The sequence below is a fragment of the Aedes aegypti genome, chromosome 2, assembly GCF_002204515.2.
Source record: "Aedes aegypti strain LVP_AGWG chromosome 2, AaegL5.0 Primary Assembly, whole genome shotgun sequence".
Taxonomy (NCBI): Eukaryota; Metazoa; Arthropoda; class Insecta; order Diptera; family Culicidae; genus Aedes; species Aedes aegypti.
The window spans coordinates 233914038-233933504 of NC_035108.1; the positions used below are offsets into that span (position 1 = coordinate 233914038).

At 36.1% G+C, this 19467-nt stretch overlaps 1 protein-coding gene and 1 long non-coding RNA gene across 2 annotated transcripts in view; one reads left to right on the forward strand and one right to left on the reverse strand.

Moving 5' to 3' along the window:
• LOC5569106 (gamma-aminobutyric acid type B receptor subunit 1) overlaps positions 1–19467 on the reverse strand; it is a 473264-nt gene that overhangs the window by 12025 nt on the left and 441772 nt on the right. Inside the window, 5 exon segments of the mRNA XM_021844473.1 lie at positions 7950–8103; positions 8170–8307; positions 8364–8620; positions 14306–14513; positions 14603–14719. Of these exon segments, the coding sequence (XP_021700165.1) occupies positions 7950–8103; positions 8170–8307; positions 8364–8620; positions 14306–14513; positions 14603–14719 (874 nt within the window).
• Positions 839–7103, forward strand: LOC110676471. Its single transcript, XR_002500420.1, has 2 exons — positions 839–1865; positions 6204–7103. It is a non-coding gene; the product is annotated as an uncharacterized LOC110676471 (long non-coding RNA).

Here is a 19467-nt window from a genome sequence, read left to right on the forward strand (position 1 = left end):
ACTTCTCACAGATTCACACGCACGGGAATCATACACGACATAGCTATCGTTTATTGAATCTCTGTCTGGGCTCATGTAGATAGGCTCTTCACAAGAACAAGGTCGGTTTATAAATATTTAACTTTCGTATTTTCCATAAGAGTACTGCTGGATGGAAACGAAGGAAACAGCTTAACTGAAAGGATACACATTTCCAGATTACAGTTTTGACATCGGGAGTGCATTCCAGGTAGAAAAAAATGTAATACAGAAGCTAGTTTTGCCATTTAAATAAAATGACAGGACGGTAAGATTTAACCAGAGCTGCCAGATGATTTGATAGAAAATCTGTATCCACGAGGTTAGAAAATCTGTGTCCATACAAAATTTGTTGAAAGAAAATCTGTGTTCCATACGAATCAAACCTGTGTCAGAATAAAAAAAATCTGTGTAATACAGATAAATCTGTACATGGGGCAGCCCTGGATTTAACACATTAAATATACACACACATATTCCAGCTGCTTTTTTAGTATTTTTTAGTATTTACTGAGTTCTCAACAATAGAAGTATACTCGGTAAGCTTAGTTACCTATAATTTCTGTCCAATTCACAACCGAGCATACTAAGTAAATTTTGTTGCTGACAAAATAAAAAAAATGTTAGGTTAAATTAATTGTAATACAGTAATGACCCGATTTTGTCCACCCCCGATTTTAGCATCCTTTTTTGCCCGATTTTATCAGCCTAAAATTGATATTTATTTTAATCAGAGTAAGCACGTCTATACTGGCAATATTGGGTGCATAAAGTCAATTATGACCTTGGCCACGTCTATACAATAATTTAAAGACCAACATTTTTAAATTTGAAATTTTTAATAACCATCCAAGAAAATGATCAATGTTACCTTGGATTACGGTCCATAGAAAATGAAAGTACCAAGAACAATGTATATATTAATAGAATCGTTAAACTAAGTCCTAAAGTTAAAATAAAACTTGAAACCAGTCGATTTTTTCCCTATTTGAGCTCTTTCCCGATTTTATCAACCCTAAATGCAGCATGGGGCTAACAAAATTGGGACATTACTGTATACAAAATTGAGTGTAATAATTATAAACAGCTTCATACAAAAGTATTTTTTTTTCAACTTATGTTTAGCTGTTGGTGATGTTAGAAGAAATTTGCCGAATATTTGAAAAATAGTTTTTGAAATGTCCACGTAGACATTTAGGGAAGGGTCTAAAGCGAGGTTGTTGTGTTCACGGTTCCAAAGGTTTTAATAATTTTGAAAAATCTCAATGATTCTTTTTCACAACTTAGAGGATGACATAAATTTAATCGAATGCATAACCTAACCTAAAATTCTCTTTTGCAAGATGTTCTTCTAAAGTTTGAATTGTTTTAAAATATATAGGATGGGGACGTTTGATCCATCAACTAATAAACAGATATTTTATTTGATATGCAATAGTAATTCTTTTGGAAACACCTTATTTCTTAAAATTGTGATATCGCTGGTGAAACAATGTGTTAAATATAATTTATTCACTTAGCTTCATTAAACAGCAAAAAAAAGTTAGATTAAGTCTTTCCAATTTCATAGAGCATTATTTTGTAGCACTTCTAGAACTTGAAATTTGAAAAAATATGGATAAGTACGTATTTGTGTGTGCAAAAAATTGTACAAAATTTAAAAAAAATCGTTTTTTTTATACCGCCTACTTTATTTACGTTGCAGCAATGGTTTGACCATGAAAACACGAAATTCGATGAAAAAAAAATGCAAAGTTTAGCATATTTTTAAAGAAATCTGTTAAACGTGAGCGGAAATAGTAACAGTTAGATGCAGAAAGAAATGCAATTAAATAATTTTAATGAATGTTGCTTACCCTATTCAGGCAGCACGCATCTCTACTGTCCAGAGCGAGCCCTCTAGCAAATTGGTCACACTGAGAGAACGGGAGATGACAGCGTGAGCAAACTGCCAATGCAGATGAGTAGGTATGAGAAAAACATCTACGAATTGTCATTCTACTGGATAAACGTGTTCTGGATTCCTCAAACTATTTTCTCTTAAAATACTACATAAAACAATTAATAATTAGTGAATTTTTGCCTATACCGTAAACGAAAATTATAATTTGTTGTCAAACAGCAACAATTATACGGAAATGGGGATTTCTTCCCTGGGGCCCTACGAAGGTTCTTCTGTCTCGAGAAACGAATGGAAAAGGATTTGGAGCTGGCATCCACACTGAAGCAGAAAATGGACGAATATTTGCAAAAAGGCTATATCCGGAAACTTCAACCCCTCGAGCTGAAGCAGGACTACCAGTGTACTTGGTATTTACCCGTTTTTCCTGTCTACAACCCAAATAAACCAGGAAAAATCCGTATCGTGTGGGACGGGGCGGCGAAGAGCTTTGGAACTTCTCTCAACTCGGCACTCATAACAGGTCCCGATCAGCTGTGTTCGTTGTTTGCTATATTGCTTCAGTTCCGCGAACATGCTGTTGGTGTAACTGGAGATATAAGAGAGATGTTTCACCAGGTGCTAATTCGGAAGGAGGACCAACAAAGCCAGCGGTTTTTATGGAGAGACGAGAGCAACGAAATCCAAACCTATGTTATGAATGTCATGACATTTGGGGCTAGCTGTTCGCCAGCATGTGCGCAATATGTTAAAAACATTAATGCTGATCGATTTGCTGTGGATTATCCCGAAGCGGTAGATATTATCAAACGTAAGCACTACGTCGATGATGCGATGTTCAGCACTGAAACGCCAATTCAAGCTATTCGGTTAGCTCGGGAGATTCGTCAAATACACTACGCAGGTGGCTTTGAGATACGAAATTGGGTGAGCAATTCAGATCAGGTGTTGTCTGCCTTACATGAAGATAGCACGAATGAAAGAAGTTTGGACTTGTCCGTGAGCCCGATGGCTACCGAGAAGGTATTAGGAATGTGGTGGTGTACTGCATCGGACGAATTCACCTACAAAATCAAATGGAACCGTTATGAACCTGATCTCCTCACGGGCAAGCTGCGTCCCACAAAACGCCAAATGCTGCAGATCCTTATGTCCATTTTTGATCCCCTTGGGCTTATTTCAAACTTCCTCATGTATTTGAAAGTACTCCTGCAAGATGTTTGGCGATCCGGTATCCAATGGGATGAGCAAGTGGATGATACACTCTATGAAAAGTGGTGCAGATGGCTTAAGGTACTACCAAAGGTAGAAGCGGTTAAGATTCCTCGATGGTTCCAGTCGTCGACCCACAATCGCCCCTGTACAATACAACTGCACACGTTCGTGGATGCAAGCGAGAATGGAATGGCTGCATTGATATTTCTCCGATTTGTACATAAAGATGCTGTTGTATGTACACTCGCAGCAGCAAAAACAAGAGTTGCTCCCTTAAAGTTCCATTCGATTCCCAGATTAGAACTTCAGGCCGCACTAGTTGGAGTTAGACTTGCGCAATCTGTTTCGGAATCTCTTTCTTATTTGATTGCTCAGCGATTCTTCTGGACCGATTCTCGCGATGTCCTCAGCTGGATAAACTCCGACCATCGAAGATACAGCACCTTCGTCGCATTTCGGGTCAGCGAGATTCTTGACATTTCGGAATCAAAGGATTGGCGATGGGTACCATCGAAGCAAAATGTAGCAGACGATGGCACTAAATGGGAAGCTCAACCTGATTTATCTTCAGAATCACGGTGGTTCACCGGACCTGCTTTCTTGCGCCTTGGTGAATCAGAATGGCCTACCACTCCTACAAAAAAGTCAAATACGAACAATGAACTACGGCCTTGCTTTCTTGCTCATCATGAGATACGCCCAACTCTGGTTGATGCATCTCGCTTCTCAAGCTGGAAGCGACTCAACAACGTGGTTGGTTTGGTTTACCGATTTGTAACCAATTGCCGTTTAAAAGCGAGTAAACAGCCTACAATCTCCGGACCGCTAACCATGAGAGAACTTCAACAGTCGGAGAGTCTTCTGTTCCGACAAGCTCAATACGGGGAGTATAGTGACGAAATAGTGTTACTATCAAAAAACCGCGACCAAGCTCAAACAAACCCTCTTCCAAAAAGCAGCCGACTGCACAAATTATCACCGTGGATGGACAACGATGGTGTTTTGCGTATGCGAAGTCGCTTATCAGCTTGTCAGTATATTACCGAAGAAACAAAAAAACCCATTATCCTGCCGAAAGATCACCCTGTAACCACCTTGCTAATAACCCACTATCATAGAAAATTTAATCACCAAAACCACGAAGCCATAATAAATGAATTACGTCAGAAATTCGTAATACCGCGCCTTCGCAGTCGCTACAGAACCATACGAACGAAATGTCAAAGATGCATGAATGAAAAATCTGTTCCACTACCTCCAATGATGGCGGATCTTCCACCGGAAAGGCTTGCAGCCTATTCACGCCCATTTACACACGTAGGAATTGATTTCTTTGGTCCCATGGAGGTAGTTATTGGGAGAAGAAGAGAAAAGAGATGGGGAATGATTGCTATTTGCCTAACGACACGAGCAGTACATGTGGAGTTGGCGAACTCCTTGAGCACCGACTCATGTATAATCGCAGTGCGAAATTTTATCTCAAGACGTGGAACTCCGAGAACCATTCGAAGTGATCGTGGGACCAACTTCATCGGAGCCAGTCGCATACTTGACAAATTGCAACAAATGACTTCGGACGATCAAGTATTCAAGGAATTTGTGAGTGCAGAGACAGATTGGACTTTCAACCCTCCTTTGTCACCCCACATGGGTGGCAGTTGGGAACGTCTTATTCGTAGTTTAAAGAGGAATCTGATGGCAATTTGCCCGACTAAAACACCATCAGAAGAGGTTTTACGGAATACGCTAACGGAAGTTGAAAATACCTTAAATTCGCGCCCTTTAACTCACGTTCCAATCGACGACGACGAATCCCCGGCCCTCACACCCAATCACTTTCTACTGGGGTCTTCTAATGGCGTTAAACCTTTGGTACCGTTGAACGATAGTGGAGCATTTCTGAAGCAGAACTGGCGGATGTCACAGGCTTTAGCAGGACAATTTTGGAAACGGTGGTTATCTGAATATCTTCCGGAGATAACTCGTCGAACCAAATGGTACGTGGACACTAAACCGATCAGTTTGAATGACGTCGTCATCATTGTAGACCCTAGTTTACCACGAAACTGCTGGCCAAAGGGTAGGATCATTGCTACCCACGTCAGCAAGGATGGCCGCATCAGGTCAGCTACAGTCAAGACAGCAAACGGAGTATACAAAAGACCGGTAACTAAATTGGCGGTTCTGGACGTGCGACGCGATGGAGAGTAAGTCAACTTGTAATAGGTTGCCATACCCCGGGGGACTGTTGCTTACCCTATTCAGGCAGCACGCATCTCTACTGTCCAGAGCGAGCCCTCTAGCAAATTGGTCACACTGAGAGAACGGGAGATGACAGCGTGAGCAAACTGCCAATGCAGATGAGTAGGTATGAGAAAAACATCTACGAATTGTCATTCTACTGGATAAACGTGTTCTGGATTCCTCAAACTATTTTCTCTTAAAATACTACATAAAACAATTAATAATTAGTGAATTTTTGCCTATACCGTAAGTTAAAACTATAATTTATTGTGCCATGCAATCATGCCTTACATTTGATCTATCCTTATAGTGAATTATCGTGAATTTGATACCCCACTTAACCTCCTACGTAAAAATCCCATTATAATTAGCAATCACGATTGGTAAGTGGAATTAAACAAATAGAGTTTCTTCGTAAAGCTAATTAACTACGTTTACAGCTCTAGTTTATCGCATTGCAACCTTAAGGAAATCACAGGCATACTAAGGGAAACTAAACGTGAGTACAAGATGATCATAAATTTAATGTTAAGTAAACTCACATCTATAACTAAAACATCGCACAGAATTAAATGCACTCAAGAAAGAGAATTACACAAACCTACATATATATACAATTCAAATCTAAGAGTCATGCAAAATATCATGCAAACTTAAATCTATAGTATGAATCAAAATTGTATATCTAATACTAGCTTATTGTGAATGAATTCGCAGGAAAATTATAACTCTCAGTATCCCAAAGACTCTACGTGTCGGATTGAGTTCATAATTTTGGAAGAAATCCCCATTTCCGTATAATTGTTGCTGTTTGACAACAATGAAGGTTTTTCAAATTCACTAAAAAGAATACAAATTGACTCAATAGCTATTTTTGAATAACCCTTTGAACACATACTTGTCTTAAATGAGCGGAATATGGTGCAATGAAGGTAAATCTAAGTCGAAAATTTTGCCCACCTCAGAAACACTTGAGAATTTATTTTTGCAAAGCATTACACAGGGGTGAAACACTATAGCCATAACTGGTACACTTTCACTAATTAATGATAATTTTCTTCGATCTTTGATTTTGTGTTTTTGTGGATTCATGGGTAACACTATGCTTCGACTGAGGACATGCCCTATCCGTTCCATCCTTGTGTCTCGTATTTCTCAAGCATCTCTTCAGAAAATATTCGATTGGAAACTGATTAGAAAAATAAAGAATTCCTCCCGTTCTTGAAGGTATTCTTCAACTTCCTCCGTTCTGAAAGCGTTTTATCATGTATACGTACAACTTTTCTTCCCGAAATAATAGACACAGACAAACGGGAAATATAAACTTTGCTCTGCGTGAACCACGATGGAAAGCGAAAAGTCAGTTGACGTGTGGTTCTGCGGTGGAATATTCCGAAAAGTTACTCGTTATGAGAAATTTGCCACTGTTGAATTTTGTTGTCACTTTGTAACGAGAAAAACTTTTAACAATATAAAAAACGGGGCGCTGAAGTGTGGGAGAAAAATTGAATTTTTCTTTTCTGGACACTTGTTTCGTTTGTCTGACATTCGCTAAATATGGTTAGGCAGTAATACGTGTCGACGGTCGGTAGTGACCATGGAATACTTGGTGAACGTGATTCGATATCCGTCAAACAATCTAAAAGAGCTCAATAAAATTGTTGGTTTAGTTGTATGTCGGTTGGTGTTTTTTTCGAGCATGTACTGTACTTTTAACAGTAACAAATAAACAACATGAATGTAAAGAAAAAGTTTTGCGAAACAATTTAAAATACTATCACAATTATTTGAAATTAATGTTCAAAGAATGAATAATTTGAATGAAATCTTGATTAACAATGTGTATAAATACGATTTTTTCCGAACAGGAAATATTCATGGTTTCGTTAAGCATAAAATTGTACTTTTAAAAAAATAAATGATTTTTTTTACACGAAACAACGCAAATTAAATTTTATGGACAGTTCATCAACATGACAACGAACGTTGACGATGAAAAAAAAGCATTGTTGTTTTCGTTTAAGTCGTCAATAAAATTGGTATTCCAAAATGTTCTAAGTTTGCAGAATTTGTACTGTTAAGGATGCACTTGCTGATTTCATTAAAGGCCGTCCATTTAGTACGTCATGCTTGTAGAGGGATGGTTTTTATCAAAGTATTGTCGGAACCTTTAAAACTCTGAACCAAACGGGCGGGGTGGGGTGGTGTTTGTTTTAATTTTGCCAGAAATATTTAGTTGATTCGTCCTGATACAGGTACAAACATTAAGTACAAAATAATTTGTTAGGCTGTGTTTATATATGAAGTGGTTTTGAACTACTCTTAATAAATACCCATATAAAAACATCTTTTTGAAAGAACTTTCAATCTACACTACTCTACACTAACAGCATAATTATATTCTAATTAAGCATATTCTATTTGTACTACAAATAACTACCAGAAAAATCGTTTTCAGAATGGCTAACTTTTGAAGAATTGGTAATTATTGAAACACCTCCTCCGATGGCACTATCGTAGTCAGAAGAAGTCGTGAAATCTGTCTGTATCATGACCATTAAAGAATCCTTACCTTGCGTTAAACCGCTCGCGGCCGCTACAGTCAGCTGATTGTTGTTAAATTGAGCATTTGCAGTGTGTGGATCACTGAGCTGAGTATGTCCACTTTTCACTGTCGATTCCTTCTCAGTTAGTCGTTGTTTCAGTATTCGAATTTTTTCTTCTTTCTGGAAATACAAAGAAATAAAACAGCTGAAACCCATCTTAAAATAGCTAATTTGGCAATGTCGTACTTGAGCAATCAATTTTTGGAGATCATCGTTCTCCGTTACAAGTTTCTGATATCGTTCCTCGTCCTCTTTAGAAATACCAGTTTCGTTGCTAAATTTCGATTCTACTTTGTCTTTTGGATGCCTCAGGACTTCGATTACCTGAAATGAATTCAGTTTATTACGAAAAGTGTATATTTAAGGTCTCTATTTAATACCTTTGGCACAAATATTAGTAACATGCTAAGAAAACAGCAGAAGAGGACAGCTAGTGCAACAAACGCAAAAGATGCATCCTGCTGGGAGGCGATGACCATTGCCACCGGGGCAGTAATTAGACATAGTACAACAACGTTATAGATGCTCATACCCACGTATCGTGAGTCGTTGATCTGTTTTACTTTTAGTGAACGGGTTTCGTAGGCGAGAAACAGGCCAAACACAAGTATTAGTCCTTTGAAGCCGTAAATTACACCTATAAAAGAAATATAGAAGTTAGCAGAATGATTGAAAGCTTTAATAAAAGTGAAATAATACTAATAATTAATTTCCATATGATTTGAGACCAGTATTAAGTTGCAATGTTGCCCAAGGAACAAAAGCTTAAAATTTATATTTTGCAATAAAAGTAACAGATTTGTTTATTTTGTTAAAATAGATAATAATGTACTAAAGTAACAACTTGCGAACTGAATACAGTCAACTCTACACAGCTTCTATAACTCGATGGATTTTTCGGTCCCTTCAATATCCCATACATGATGCTCTTCATAAGTCGATATTTCTATCGAGTTCTATTCGACACCGAGTCTCTACTAGTCGATGTCATGTATGAGGAAAATTTCTCTCCATACCTCGATGTCCAGCTAAAAATCCTGTTTATACAAAAAACATGGTTTGGAAGTGAATAACGACTTGGTACAACTTGAACTAAGATATGAAAGAAAAAAAAAACATGAAAAAATATTGATTTTCAGTAAAATAAGTGATTTAAATGAGTAATTTTGAGAATTTCGACCATTTTTTTTAATATATTTTTTGAAATGCTATCAACTAAATAATATTGCTTTCATACAAAAGTGATTATAAAACTATTGGAAATATAGAAATTTGATCCTTTGATTTTATCATTTTTCGTGTCGGTGTGTTCTACAACTCGATAATTCTATAAGTCGATGGTCCCTTGAATATCGAGTTATGGAGAGTCGACTGTAGTTGAACTGGCAATTATGTTGCAATGGTTTATTATTTCGAATGCTTGTATTGTTTATTCCAGAATACGTTGTTTTATTATTACAGGGTGATTGCTATTTGCTGTCAGTAACATAAATGATCATAGAAAAACGATGCTTAAATAAATTTTATTTTTCAGTGTATATGCCGTTAAACATGTTATAGTTTAATCAAAAATATAATTAATTTTGTTTTATATCAAAGAAAAATATAATTCATTTTGTTATTTTCCATCCTAGAATTTTTTTTTTGTGTGGTGTTCAGTTGGAGCTGCCTGACAGCTTAACTTGTCAAGGCTGAACGCTCGGTCTGGCTTTTGCCAAGTTTCCCCTCTACCAGGACCAATACTCAGACGGACTAGGCAATGGCGCCCACATGAACACTGTTTTTTTATTAGTATTGTGACGTGGTAGTTTTTGAAAAGTACCCATATTCCTATGCTTCTGAGAAAAAAAAGCATTGTGAAAATCAGCCATCAGCAGCTCCATCAGAATTTTTTGTTTGAAATAGTAGTGTAGTAGTGTCATTACTAATACTGTCTAGTCGAAATGGTTTTGAATAATTTGTCAATCAAGTGCTATTCTGATTACTTCTGTCTTTTACGTAAGATTAGAGTCTTAAATGTCAATTGTCGTCAATTAGGCTGTTTAGTAGTAGTTCCAGTTAATTTCTTTTTATTGTTAAAAGTATTAATTGGTCATTACGTTCATATATCCTTAAAGAAAAAAGTCATTTTTAGTCAAGTCATTTTTATAGTGAATAAAGTACCTTAGACTTCTATTACGGTCTCCTACAAGATTCACTTTTCGGTGGCAAATGCATTGCTTCACAACGCCTACTTTCTACTTGTAAATTTTGCGAAAATGAAGCTGGAATTAGATTATTTATACCGTTGTTACAAAAGAGGTATTTCTTATTATGGCAATGTAAAAACCATATTAAAATAAGATTGTCGCCACTTATTTCTACTCAGTGAATCTACTAGTCATTTTCCTCAGAATAATATTCCCTACGTCGTATATGATAACGATGTATCTAGCTAGCTAATAGTAAGAGTGGCTACGGATCATTCTGGTTAGCAAAAGGCAAGCTTATCGTCACCAATAGTATTAATGTCCACTTCGAATAGATTAATTATTTAAAATGGGCATCAATTCTATCAATAACGCAGAATGTCCGTTGGATCACATCCAAGATATTATTGCGTCTATGCCATATGAATTATGACGCGGCTTTAAGCAAAAAGTGCCAAAATGTGATACCACCACTACAGGTTACGCTTTGGTTTCCATCATATGAGCTAATGGATTATGCCCTCCCATCGCGGCAAGGTCACATAACCAAGGGGAGGGACAAACCGATTGACTCGGTGAACAATTACGGGTTCTCCGACATAGCCGGAAAACCATTACCCGGAATGCAAGTTACCGGAAGACCATTTACCGGAAAACTATTTTCCGGAATGGACCATTTACCGGAAATTATATTTCTACAATGTTGACTTTTTTTATTTGCGAACCTTCAACCGTCATTCAGGTCAGTATGTTGACTGAAAAATATTTGGATTGATCATCAAAGATAATGGACAAGGAAGATCCTTCTTTCGAAATATATAAGAATCGAAGATGAGTCTAAGCTATCTACATTCTTGATCATATTTATATGTACCACCTTCAAATATTTGTATTTCATTGATGATTTACCCTTCTATTTAAAATAAGCTGTTCTTTCAACATATCTCTGAAGCTAGAATTATAATACGTTTGGTTGTGCTCCTTTTCTTCGAGTGTCAGTTCACCGAATGTCATTTCAGCAAACGTCAATCACCCGAATACAAATCCCTCGAAAAACCCTTTTCCTCGAATTGCCCATTTTGGGTCATCTGATATTCCTCCTTCTTTATTTGGTTGGCGGTTCTTTCGAGTTACGCCGATTTCGGCATTTTTGGCAATATGTGTTTAGTCGAAAATGACCAAATATCTTCTTCTTATGATCGTTTATTGTTCTTTCTAGCTAAAATGAGATTTGCACTTTTGTGAGTCGCTTCTCTCGCAAGATTAGTATGTTTTATATTTTGATATATTAAAATTGGACTCTAAACTGTTTTAGCTTAAGCAAATAAAAAAACTTCAAAACCCCAAACATTTTTAAATGCTGACATGTTCCATTCACTCAAATGTACCCCACCTTGTTTGATAGTCGATTTTTACGATTTATGTTTACGTCGTTATTATTTGGCAGCACATATGTACAAACAAAACAATTCTTCTCATTTATTCTATCCTTGCCTGTAATGTTTCGTTTTATGGCCTAAATTTTAAGGCATAGTTTTCCGATCTAAATCAGGCGATTCTTTTCCAAATTATATCACAAACAAATTACACCTGCAATCAGATTTTCGTATCGTAATATTTGTTCATAATCCATAGCACACATATACGTAGCAGTAAAGTTTAGTTATACAGCAAGATCAAGCTGGTGGGACTGAATGTCTCCGATTCATATGGTCGGTGTTCAGACCGGGCTAGATGACATGTTAGCGTTCTAAAGATACGCCAATGGCAAGGTCAATTCCGATTTTTCTGATAATATTTTGAGGCAGATGCATAAGCAAATAGATAAGTTCCAGTACTACAGCAAACAATGCAAATATTTTGATATTTCGAAAGATCCCGTAAAAAGACCGTAAAAAAAGAAGAGGCGATGTATGTGCCTATTTTATGTGATGAAAGTTAACATACTACGCGAATGTGTAGATTTTATTACGAACTATTCTGTAATCTTATCAGAATTAATTTATGATAACGAAGTCAATTTGACAGCTGTTACGAATTGATTCGATTTGCTTTGTACGAACGAAACGAAACAAAATACACAGATGAAGTCAAAACACAGCGTTTTATGATAGGAATCTCGTTCCTCAAACGATTTTCGTCAACGTTTTGTGCCGATATGATGTTATTGCCTAGAATAATCACTGTGTAATATCCTTCCAAATGAATTCCTTGAAGAAATTCAATTAGGTATCCTATAATCGTGAGAAATTTAAAAACAAATCACTGGAATACTGTCGACATAATCTTTGAAAATAAAACTTTGATGAATCATTGAAAAATTCCATAAGCTATCTGTATATGATGGCAAATAATTGGCTAGGATTGATATAGAGTCCAACAAATGTTTGACACTGTTAACATTTGGTCAGAGCTGAAACCTATGGTAGTCTGAAGATTCATGCCTAGCCAAATATTTGCACTTTTGGCAATGGGTGTACCAATAGCTTTAAAGTAATTTCTGAATGATTCCCTAAAGCAATGACTAGAGGGATTCTTGCAGTGGTTTGTAGATAAATGCTCGGAAAAATGGCTGAAGAAATTTTCAAAAAAAAAAAAAAAAAGTGAATATATCAGCAGTATTTTTAAGCGAACCTCAAAAGAAATTCTTATTTCTGGAATTTGATGATTGTTTCATGATAGTTTCTTTAAAAAAAACCTGCAAGAATTAATGGAAGAATCCGGCAAAAATCCCAAAAATAAATTTGAAGGATTCCTTGGCGGAGTTTCAAAGGAATCAATTCAAAAATCACTGGAGGAATCCCTGAGACAACAAATATATCTTTGAAGAGAATTTAATTGAAATACTTTTGCTAACACACTTGGTGGAATTCATGGTTGAAATTCTGGATTGTTGTCTTGGAGAAACTTTTAGTTATATTCCTCGAGGATTGTAGGAAGAATTGATGTAGGTAGGATGTGGAAGAATACCTGATCTAATCTAATCTAATCTAATCCCTAAATTAATTTGTAACATTAAGTTCATGAAGGAAACCTCGTAGATATTGTAGGATGATACCCTGAATTTTTTGTGAGAAATTCCTGGGAAGCGAGTTAAATTTTAGTTTTCCAATAGAATCATCTCGACTTACGCAAATAATCAGCTTGTATGTTTGCAAATAACCCTGTTTCTCAAATGACATGATAATGATAAATTTATTAATTTGTATGCAAAACCAATAGCCAGACAATATATGGCACTTGAAAATTGAGTTATCTAGGTGGCACTATAATCAACTTTAAAAATCTTTCCAAATGTAAATCAAATTTATTCAGCTTACCCTTTTCAGTTTTGCACATTTGTGTTCATCCCCGAGTTGTTGTTTTTCAAATGTTTAAAATTTATTGAGAGATCGGCGGAAGTTGCTGCATAATTTCTTACCTCAGGGAAATTGCAAATGGCAAAAGTTCAAACTGCACATGAATACCCAAAACTGCCATAACTAAACCAATGGGGATAAACCGTAACCACAATGCATGTAAAACGATTATTAATTGAATAAAAAAGTTGAAGCGGGACAAGTGTGACGAACGGGAGATGGTCAATGTATAGCAGGAATGGAATTCGTTGTAACCAACCGACACCGACACCACATAAAAGGTCAAAAATTACGATATGTTTGCCAAGCAAGTGCTATTGGCTAACGGCCAACACGTATCAACACCTCGCAGTGCTGAAAGCATGATAACCGGTGTATAATGACTCTACGGTATGAACATAAATCCATTGCTCTACGTTTGTTTATAAGCCTGGCACATCCTTGATGAGAAAAAAATGCCGCCTCATCATATCAACAATGTGTAGCACATCAAATTTAATGACGCATTAAATTCATGTTTTATCATACGGCTATGATTTATGCTATTTAAAAAAATGAACATCCTTTAAATTCGACTGTATATTTAAGCGAAATAATACTCACACAGTGTTTCAAATTATCAATTATTCGAACAACATTTCAACTATCGTCTTTTTTATCGTTATCTGTTTCCGGTTTGTTATCGTGCTAATTAAAACGATACTGCAGTGCTTCCGGCAAATCAATGGTAAAAACAAACATCAATCAACTATCAATATCAATTAACGCTCTTACCTAGCCAAACCGAGTTGTTATGGCTTTCGCAATGTTCAAGCTCCGGTCGAATTTTCACATCATCATTGCTGGAGATGGGGTCCTCCAGGGGAAACGTTTCCAAGCGCCGTTGCAATGGATCCTGAATCTGCCACGTCAGCAATATAACCAAGTCCACTGCTAGCAGGCCTGTCACCATCGTGTAGAGTTTCCAGGGTTCCACTTTTTTCTATAAAATCATGTCACGAATAAAAATATAATGTTTGCTGGGTAGTTGGGTAATAACCAAAAGGGAGGAAAGGGGACAATTTATCTTACTTTTGGATCGGTTTTTGTTTTCGTTGTGAATCTGTGTACACGCCACACTTTGCTGAACATTGCTCCGTATGCCAACGTGAAGCCCATCGACAAGATCCAGGTTCTTGCCTGACAAATCTGTGGAAAACAATGAAATAATAATTATCTTTTGAGGTGTAGTCAGTTGTCAAATTAAAATTGATTTATACATCATTCGCGATTATTTTATTTTATGTTGAAGAATACTCTTTAAATTATTATTGTTTTACTCGTTTCTTCATCCAAGTATTTTTCCATGAATGAAAGTTATAAGCACATCATACCTAAACTACCGTGATTCGCAAGTCAGTCCCATCTGCATTTTCGTCAAAATTGAGTTGAGTTCAGTTTTCAACATATCTTCCAATGCTCTTTCAGCTGCCCAAATGAGATAATAAGATTTGTTCGGAAAAAGTAGGAAAAAACAGCACGAAACGCGACGTGAAACAAGACATAACACTTATAGTTCTTACTATCGTCAAAAAAGCTAAATTTTTAAACTTTTTTGACGATAGTAAGTACTATAAGTGTTATGTCTTGTCTGACGACGCGTTTTCGTGAATGTCGTGTTGTTCTTACGTTAGCACAAATCACATAAATTTATAGTCAAATTGTCCCATAATGTAAAGTAACCGCATATCAGTCATAGTCATAGTCATAGAGCATCTTCGTGCTAGCTACACGATATACATATGCAAACAGGTTGTTGACAACGAAATTTCTTAGTTAATAACTATGGAAGTGCAGCTTTACTATGAGCAAAAGTTGAAAAGCAGGCTCTGTTCGGTCAGGACGTGAAGCCAGAAAGCAGACGGGCAACAAAACAAATCTTAAGCTATCAGTACACACTTTGCCAAGTGTGCAAATATTTGGCTATTTGACGTTTCAGACGTATGCCTAATGTTTGTTGTTTGCCTATGGACAAATATTTGACAAACTCTTAACTAAACTTAACTCGAAAACTGAACATACTTCCAAAGTATATATATTGCCGTATCTGCAAGTATTGTCATTTACAAAATTAGACAAATATTTGTACAATAATATTTTGCAAATATATTTGGTCAGTACACACATGACAAATAAATTTGGCAAATATTTGCACATATGGCAAAGTGTGACTGATAGCTTTACTAAAAGAGAAAACCTTGAATTGGTCAGATTTTTTCAAGAAAAGAATATAGGAGTTCTTGGCCTGTATTCAAAAACTTCAAAATTTTAATTTCAAATCTCAAAGGATCATCCCAGAAATCTTTAAAAATTCGACCAATAACACAGCGTAACAAAAAATATATTTTTGCGTGTCTCAAGGATCAAATTATGTGTATCTAGTAGATTTGTGGTTGCTGTATCTGATGCCGTTCTCAGAAACGATCCAGCACGTCACAATTTTTGGCTACAGGTCGCCAAAGTTGTATATAACAATGGTTTCATTTATGTTTACATGACATGTAAGGTATGATTCATCAAACTTTTTTGTGATCTAATCCAACAAGCATGCATAATTGGACTTCAAATTCCATTTCAGATATAAATTTGTTGAAACTGTATGGTTAATTTCAGATTAAATCGATTTTTCAACATGCTTGCAGTTTCCATACGAAATTCTTATTATTTTCTCATATGATAAAATACAATACTTTTTAAAACCATCAAAAAATAACTTTTGAACATCGAGAGTACTATGTTCTTTGTTTAAAAGTATTTTTACACACATGAAGTTTAAATTTTATGGCAAATTAAGCAAATTTATTGCCATACAAGCTGTTAAGCTTACATGCGAGTTGGCTGAAAAAGTCAAATTTTGTATCTGTCAATAGGTCAAAAACTAGACGTGCTATGCTATTATTTAAGACGGCAATGGTGCTTGAAACATAAACGTGTTCCGCAGTGTATTTCATTGACGAAGCCCTAAATTATTATTGTTGGCCGGGATTGCCCAGTAGTGTGGCCCATAATCATTGAAATATAAAACTTTTGAGCTTCCTAAACTTCATTCGTACCCCATTAAGCTATTGCGAGAATTTTAATGAATTGCACCAAGTCTAACAAAAGCTCAACGAGCTTGACGTTTGTATAAGAAAATGGAAAATTGTAATGATACAACCAGGGCTGGGAATGGTAATAGTAGGTAGGCTTGAATTTTGCGAAAGTCACGTGGCTTTCCTGACTACAGTAGTTTGAAAGCACGAATCTCATCAAGTCTCGATTACTTTTTCAAATCGACGTAAGTAACTTTTATACGGTTTGGAGAAAATTATTTAGGAAAAATCACAACCTGTCTTCTAAAACTGTTTTAAAATAAATCACCCTTTTAACATTTTTTTGCCGAGTACATCGCTCAAATTTTGCATACACTCAGCTCGCGTCCAAAAACTAGGTAGTTTCTATTATTTCCCACAAAAATAATTATAAGAAAATGATAAGCCGTTTCATTCAGTTACTTTCGACGTTTTTCTACCAGTATAAAATCGGCTCAAGTAGTGTTTTGTTTTGATTCGTGGTTAAGTCACTTTGTTTCTCCATACAGCGGGCGGCGAAAGTAGTGATTAGGTTGCGAAAGTTGAAAATCTTACTTTCGTCGTTTTGTAAATCCGGAAATTAAACGTTCAAAAAGTGAAAAATCGAGGTTGGCTCAGAGTGGTACGTGTAGAATTCCGCCTGCGAAACACGTAGGATCGATAAAGTAAGTTTGTTATCTTTTCTGACTTGAGACTATTTGAATAAGTTTTCGAGAAGTAGCCTATTTTGGGTGCATGAGTTTTCTAAATCTAAAGTGTCATTAGAAGATGGAAATGCGGGAAATAGAACATTTTTCTTCAGTAATTTTGGGTTGCCCTTAGCAACGGGTGTTTTGCTGCTCTCAAGGCAATTTGCCTACAGCAACGATAGGCGTGAATTTCACTGGCTTCGCTGACTGTGATTGGCTTTGCTTGGCTACTGTAATGTGAATCTCAGAATTTTTCCCAACTCTGGATACAACAATTATATTGTTGGCCGTATTTGGCGCTGTATTAGAAGAATTTCTTTTGTCAGTTGCTTGAAAAAGATTAACTTGATGAATTCCGCTCAAACTTTCACAGTAGCTTCAGGAGGTCCAAATGAATCAATTTGGGGTGTGTAACTTGAGATTTTTCAGTTAAATTGCATATAAGAATGGGCTACTAAATTTTCTTACTAGTAATACTCTAGGTTAGTTAGTATTTCGAAGGAGCATCTAAAGTAATTCTCTAAGGAATGGCAAGAAAGATGTTTGAAGAAATTTTAAAATTCGTTGAGTAGTTGCTCACCGTGAAAAAATACTCGAAGATATGGATTTACATTTTTTGACGCAACCACAGATTCTTAGAGATGTTCTCAAAAATATTTTTAGACGAACTTTTGGTGGATTTTTTCGATATTTTGCATTAAATATGAGGCGTAACTCCTGATAAAATCCTAGGAGAATTACTCGGATCAATGTCTATAAAAATATTTTGAGGTATTGAGGTATTGTTTATTGACAAAACTTCTGTAAGTAATAGGTAGTTGATGTTGAGTTATAAAAGAAACATGTCAAGCAAAAACAAAACTTTTATTGACCAGTTTTTGATTCCTAATTGAACATCATGTGATGGCCACAACTGATTGATCTGAATGACATGCTTGAATAAGTGACCCGACCTTTATTAGCAGAATGACAATATCTTACCACCGCAGCAAACAAGAGAAAATTGAAATATGTCAATGGATGCTTGCTGTCCAACAGACGGAATAATTTCACCTCGGGGCCGAAATTGCACCAGATTGATACCGTTTATTCGAGCGGAAAATTAATTGAACAACACCTACGCAAAATGCAAATCCGGTGTACGTATATCGCTTTGCAGCATCCCATGGCCACCACAAAACGCAGTCCACAGATGGATTCGGTTGAGTAGCTCTTCATTTAACATACTGACACATAAAGGTGTCTGTCGAGTTTGAGAACAACAGCTCCTCTACTCTATTCTGGTCGGTGCCACTATCGATATTCAGCCAGAGAATCGAATAATCTCGTTTGCACTGCATTTGAATACCTGCTGATGTGGTTTATCTACTTTGGTCGATGATTTAATCGGCAGTGATTTAATTGAAATTTATTTTCGTCAATATTGATATTTGTGGGCGGTCAAATAAATTTGAAGTATATGGCAGTGAAATGAAGGGGGAGAATGGGTTCGAAATTGATATGTTCAAGTTGAGTTATCGAATAAATTTCGTGATCGAAGATGAGTTCACTTAATTTAACGCTCTTTTAAAAAAATTGTTTTCTTTAGTATTGAGATTCTCATCTCAAAAAGATATTACTGTCTAGTCTAGTCGTCACATACCCAGCCAGTCAACAAATCCCAGAAAATCTAACATTTATTTGTCATTATAAATAATCGGGAGTCATCAAATTATCAAAGTGGCTAGGCCTGCAATGCTGTGATGGTTTAATTTTATGTAAAATACAGTGTTTTCCTCTCTTATAAACATATCCGGACAAACAGTCTGTAGTAGATTTTCTTTTACAATTTTTCATCGTAATTGGATGTTTTTTCATCACGTATCTTTGTTATGGAACGGCCTACTTTCTTGTACTGAATTATTTGGTGTCGTAAGAGCCAGAGTAAGAGTTTCAGAAATAGTTTTCAAAACTTGTTGAAGAATGGTAAACGCATCTCGATATAATTTCTGATACCCCTGATATGATGATATGATATCTTACGAAATTGCAAAAAAAAAAAAAATGTTATATGCAAGTCGTTGCCGACTCGGTAAGTATAGTTGGAACTAGAGAGTCTTGTTTCCCTGACTCAAAAAAATCCCGGGATTTTATTTTT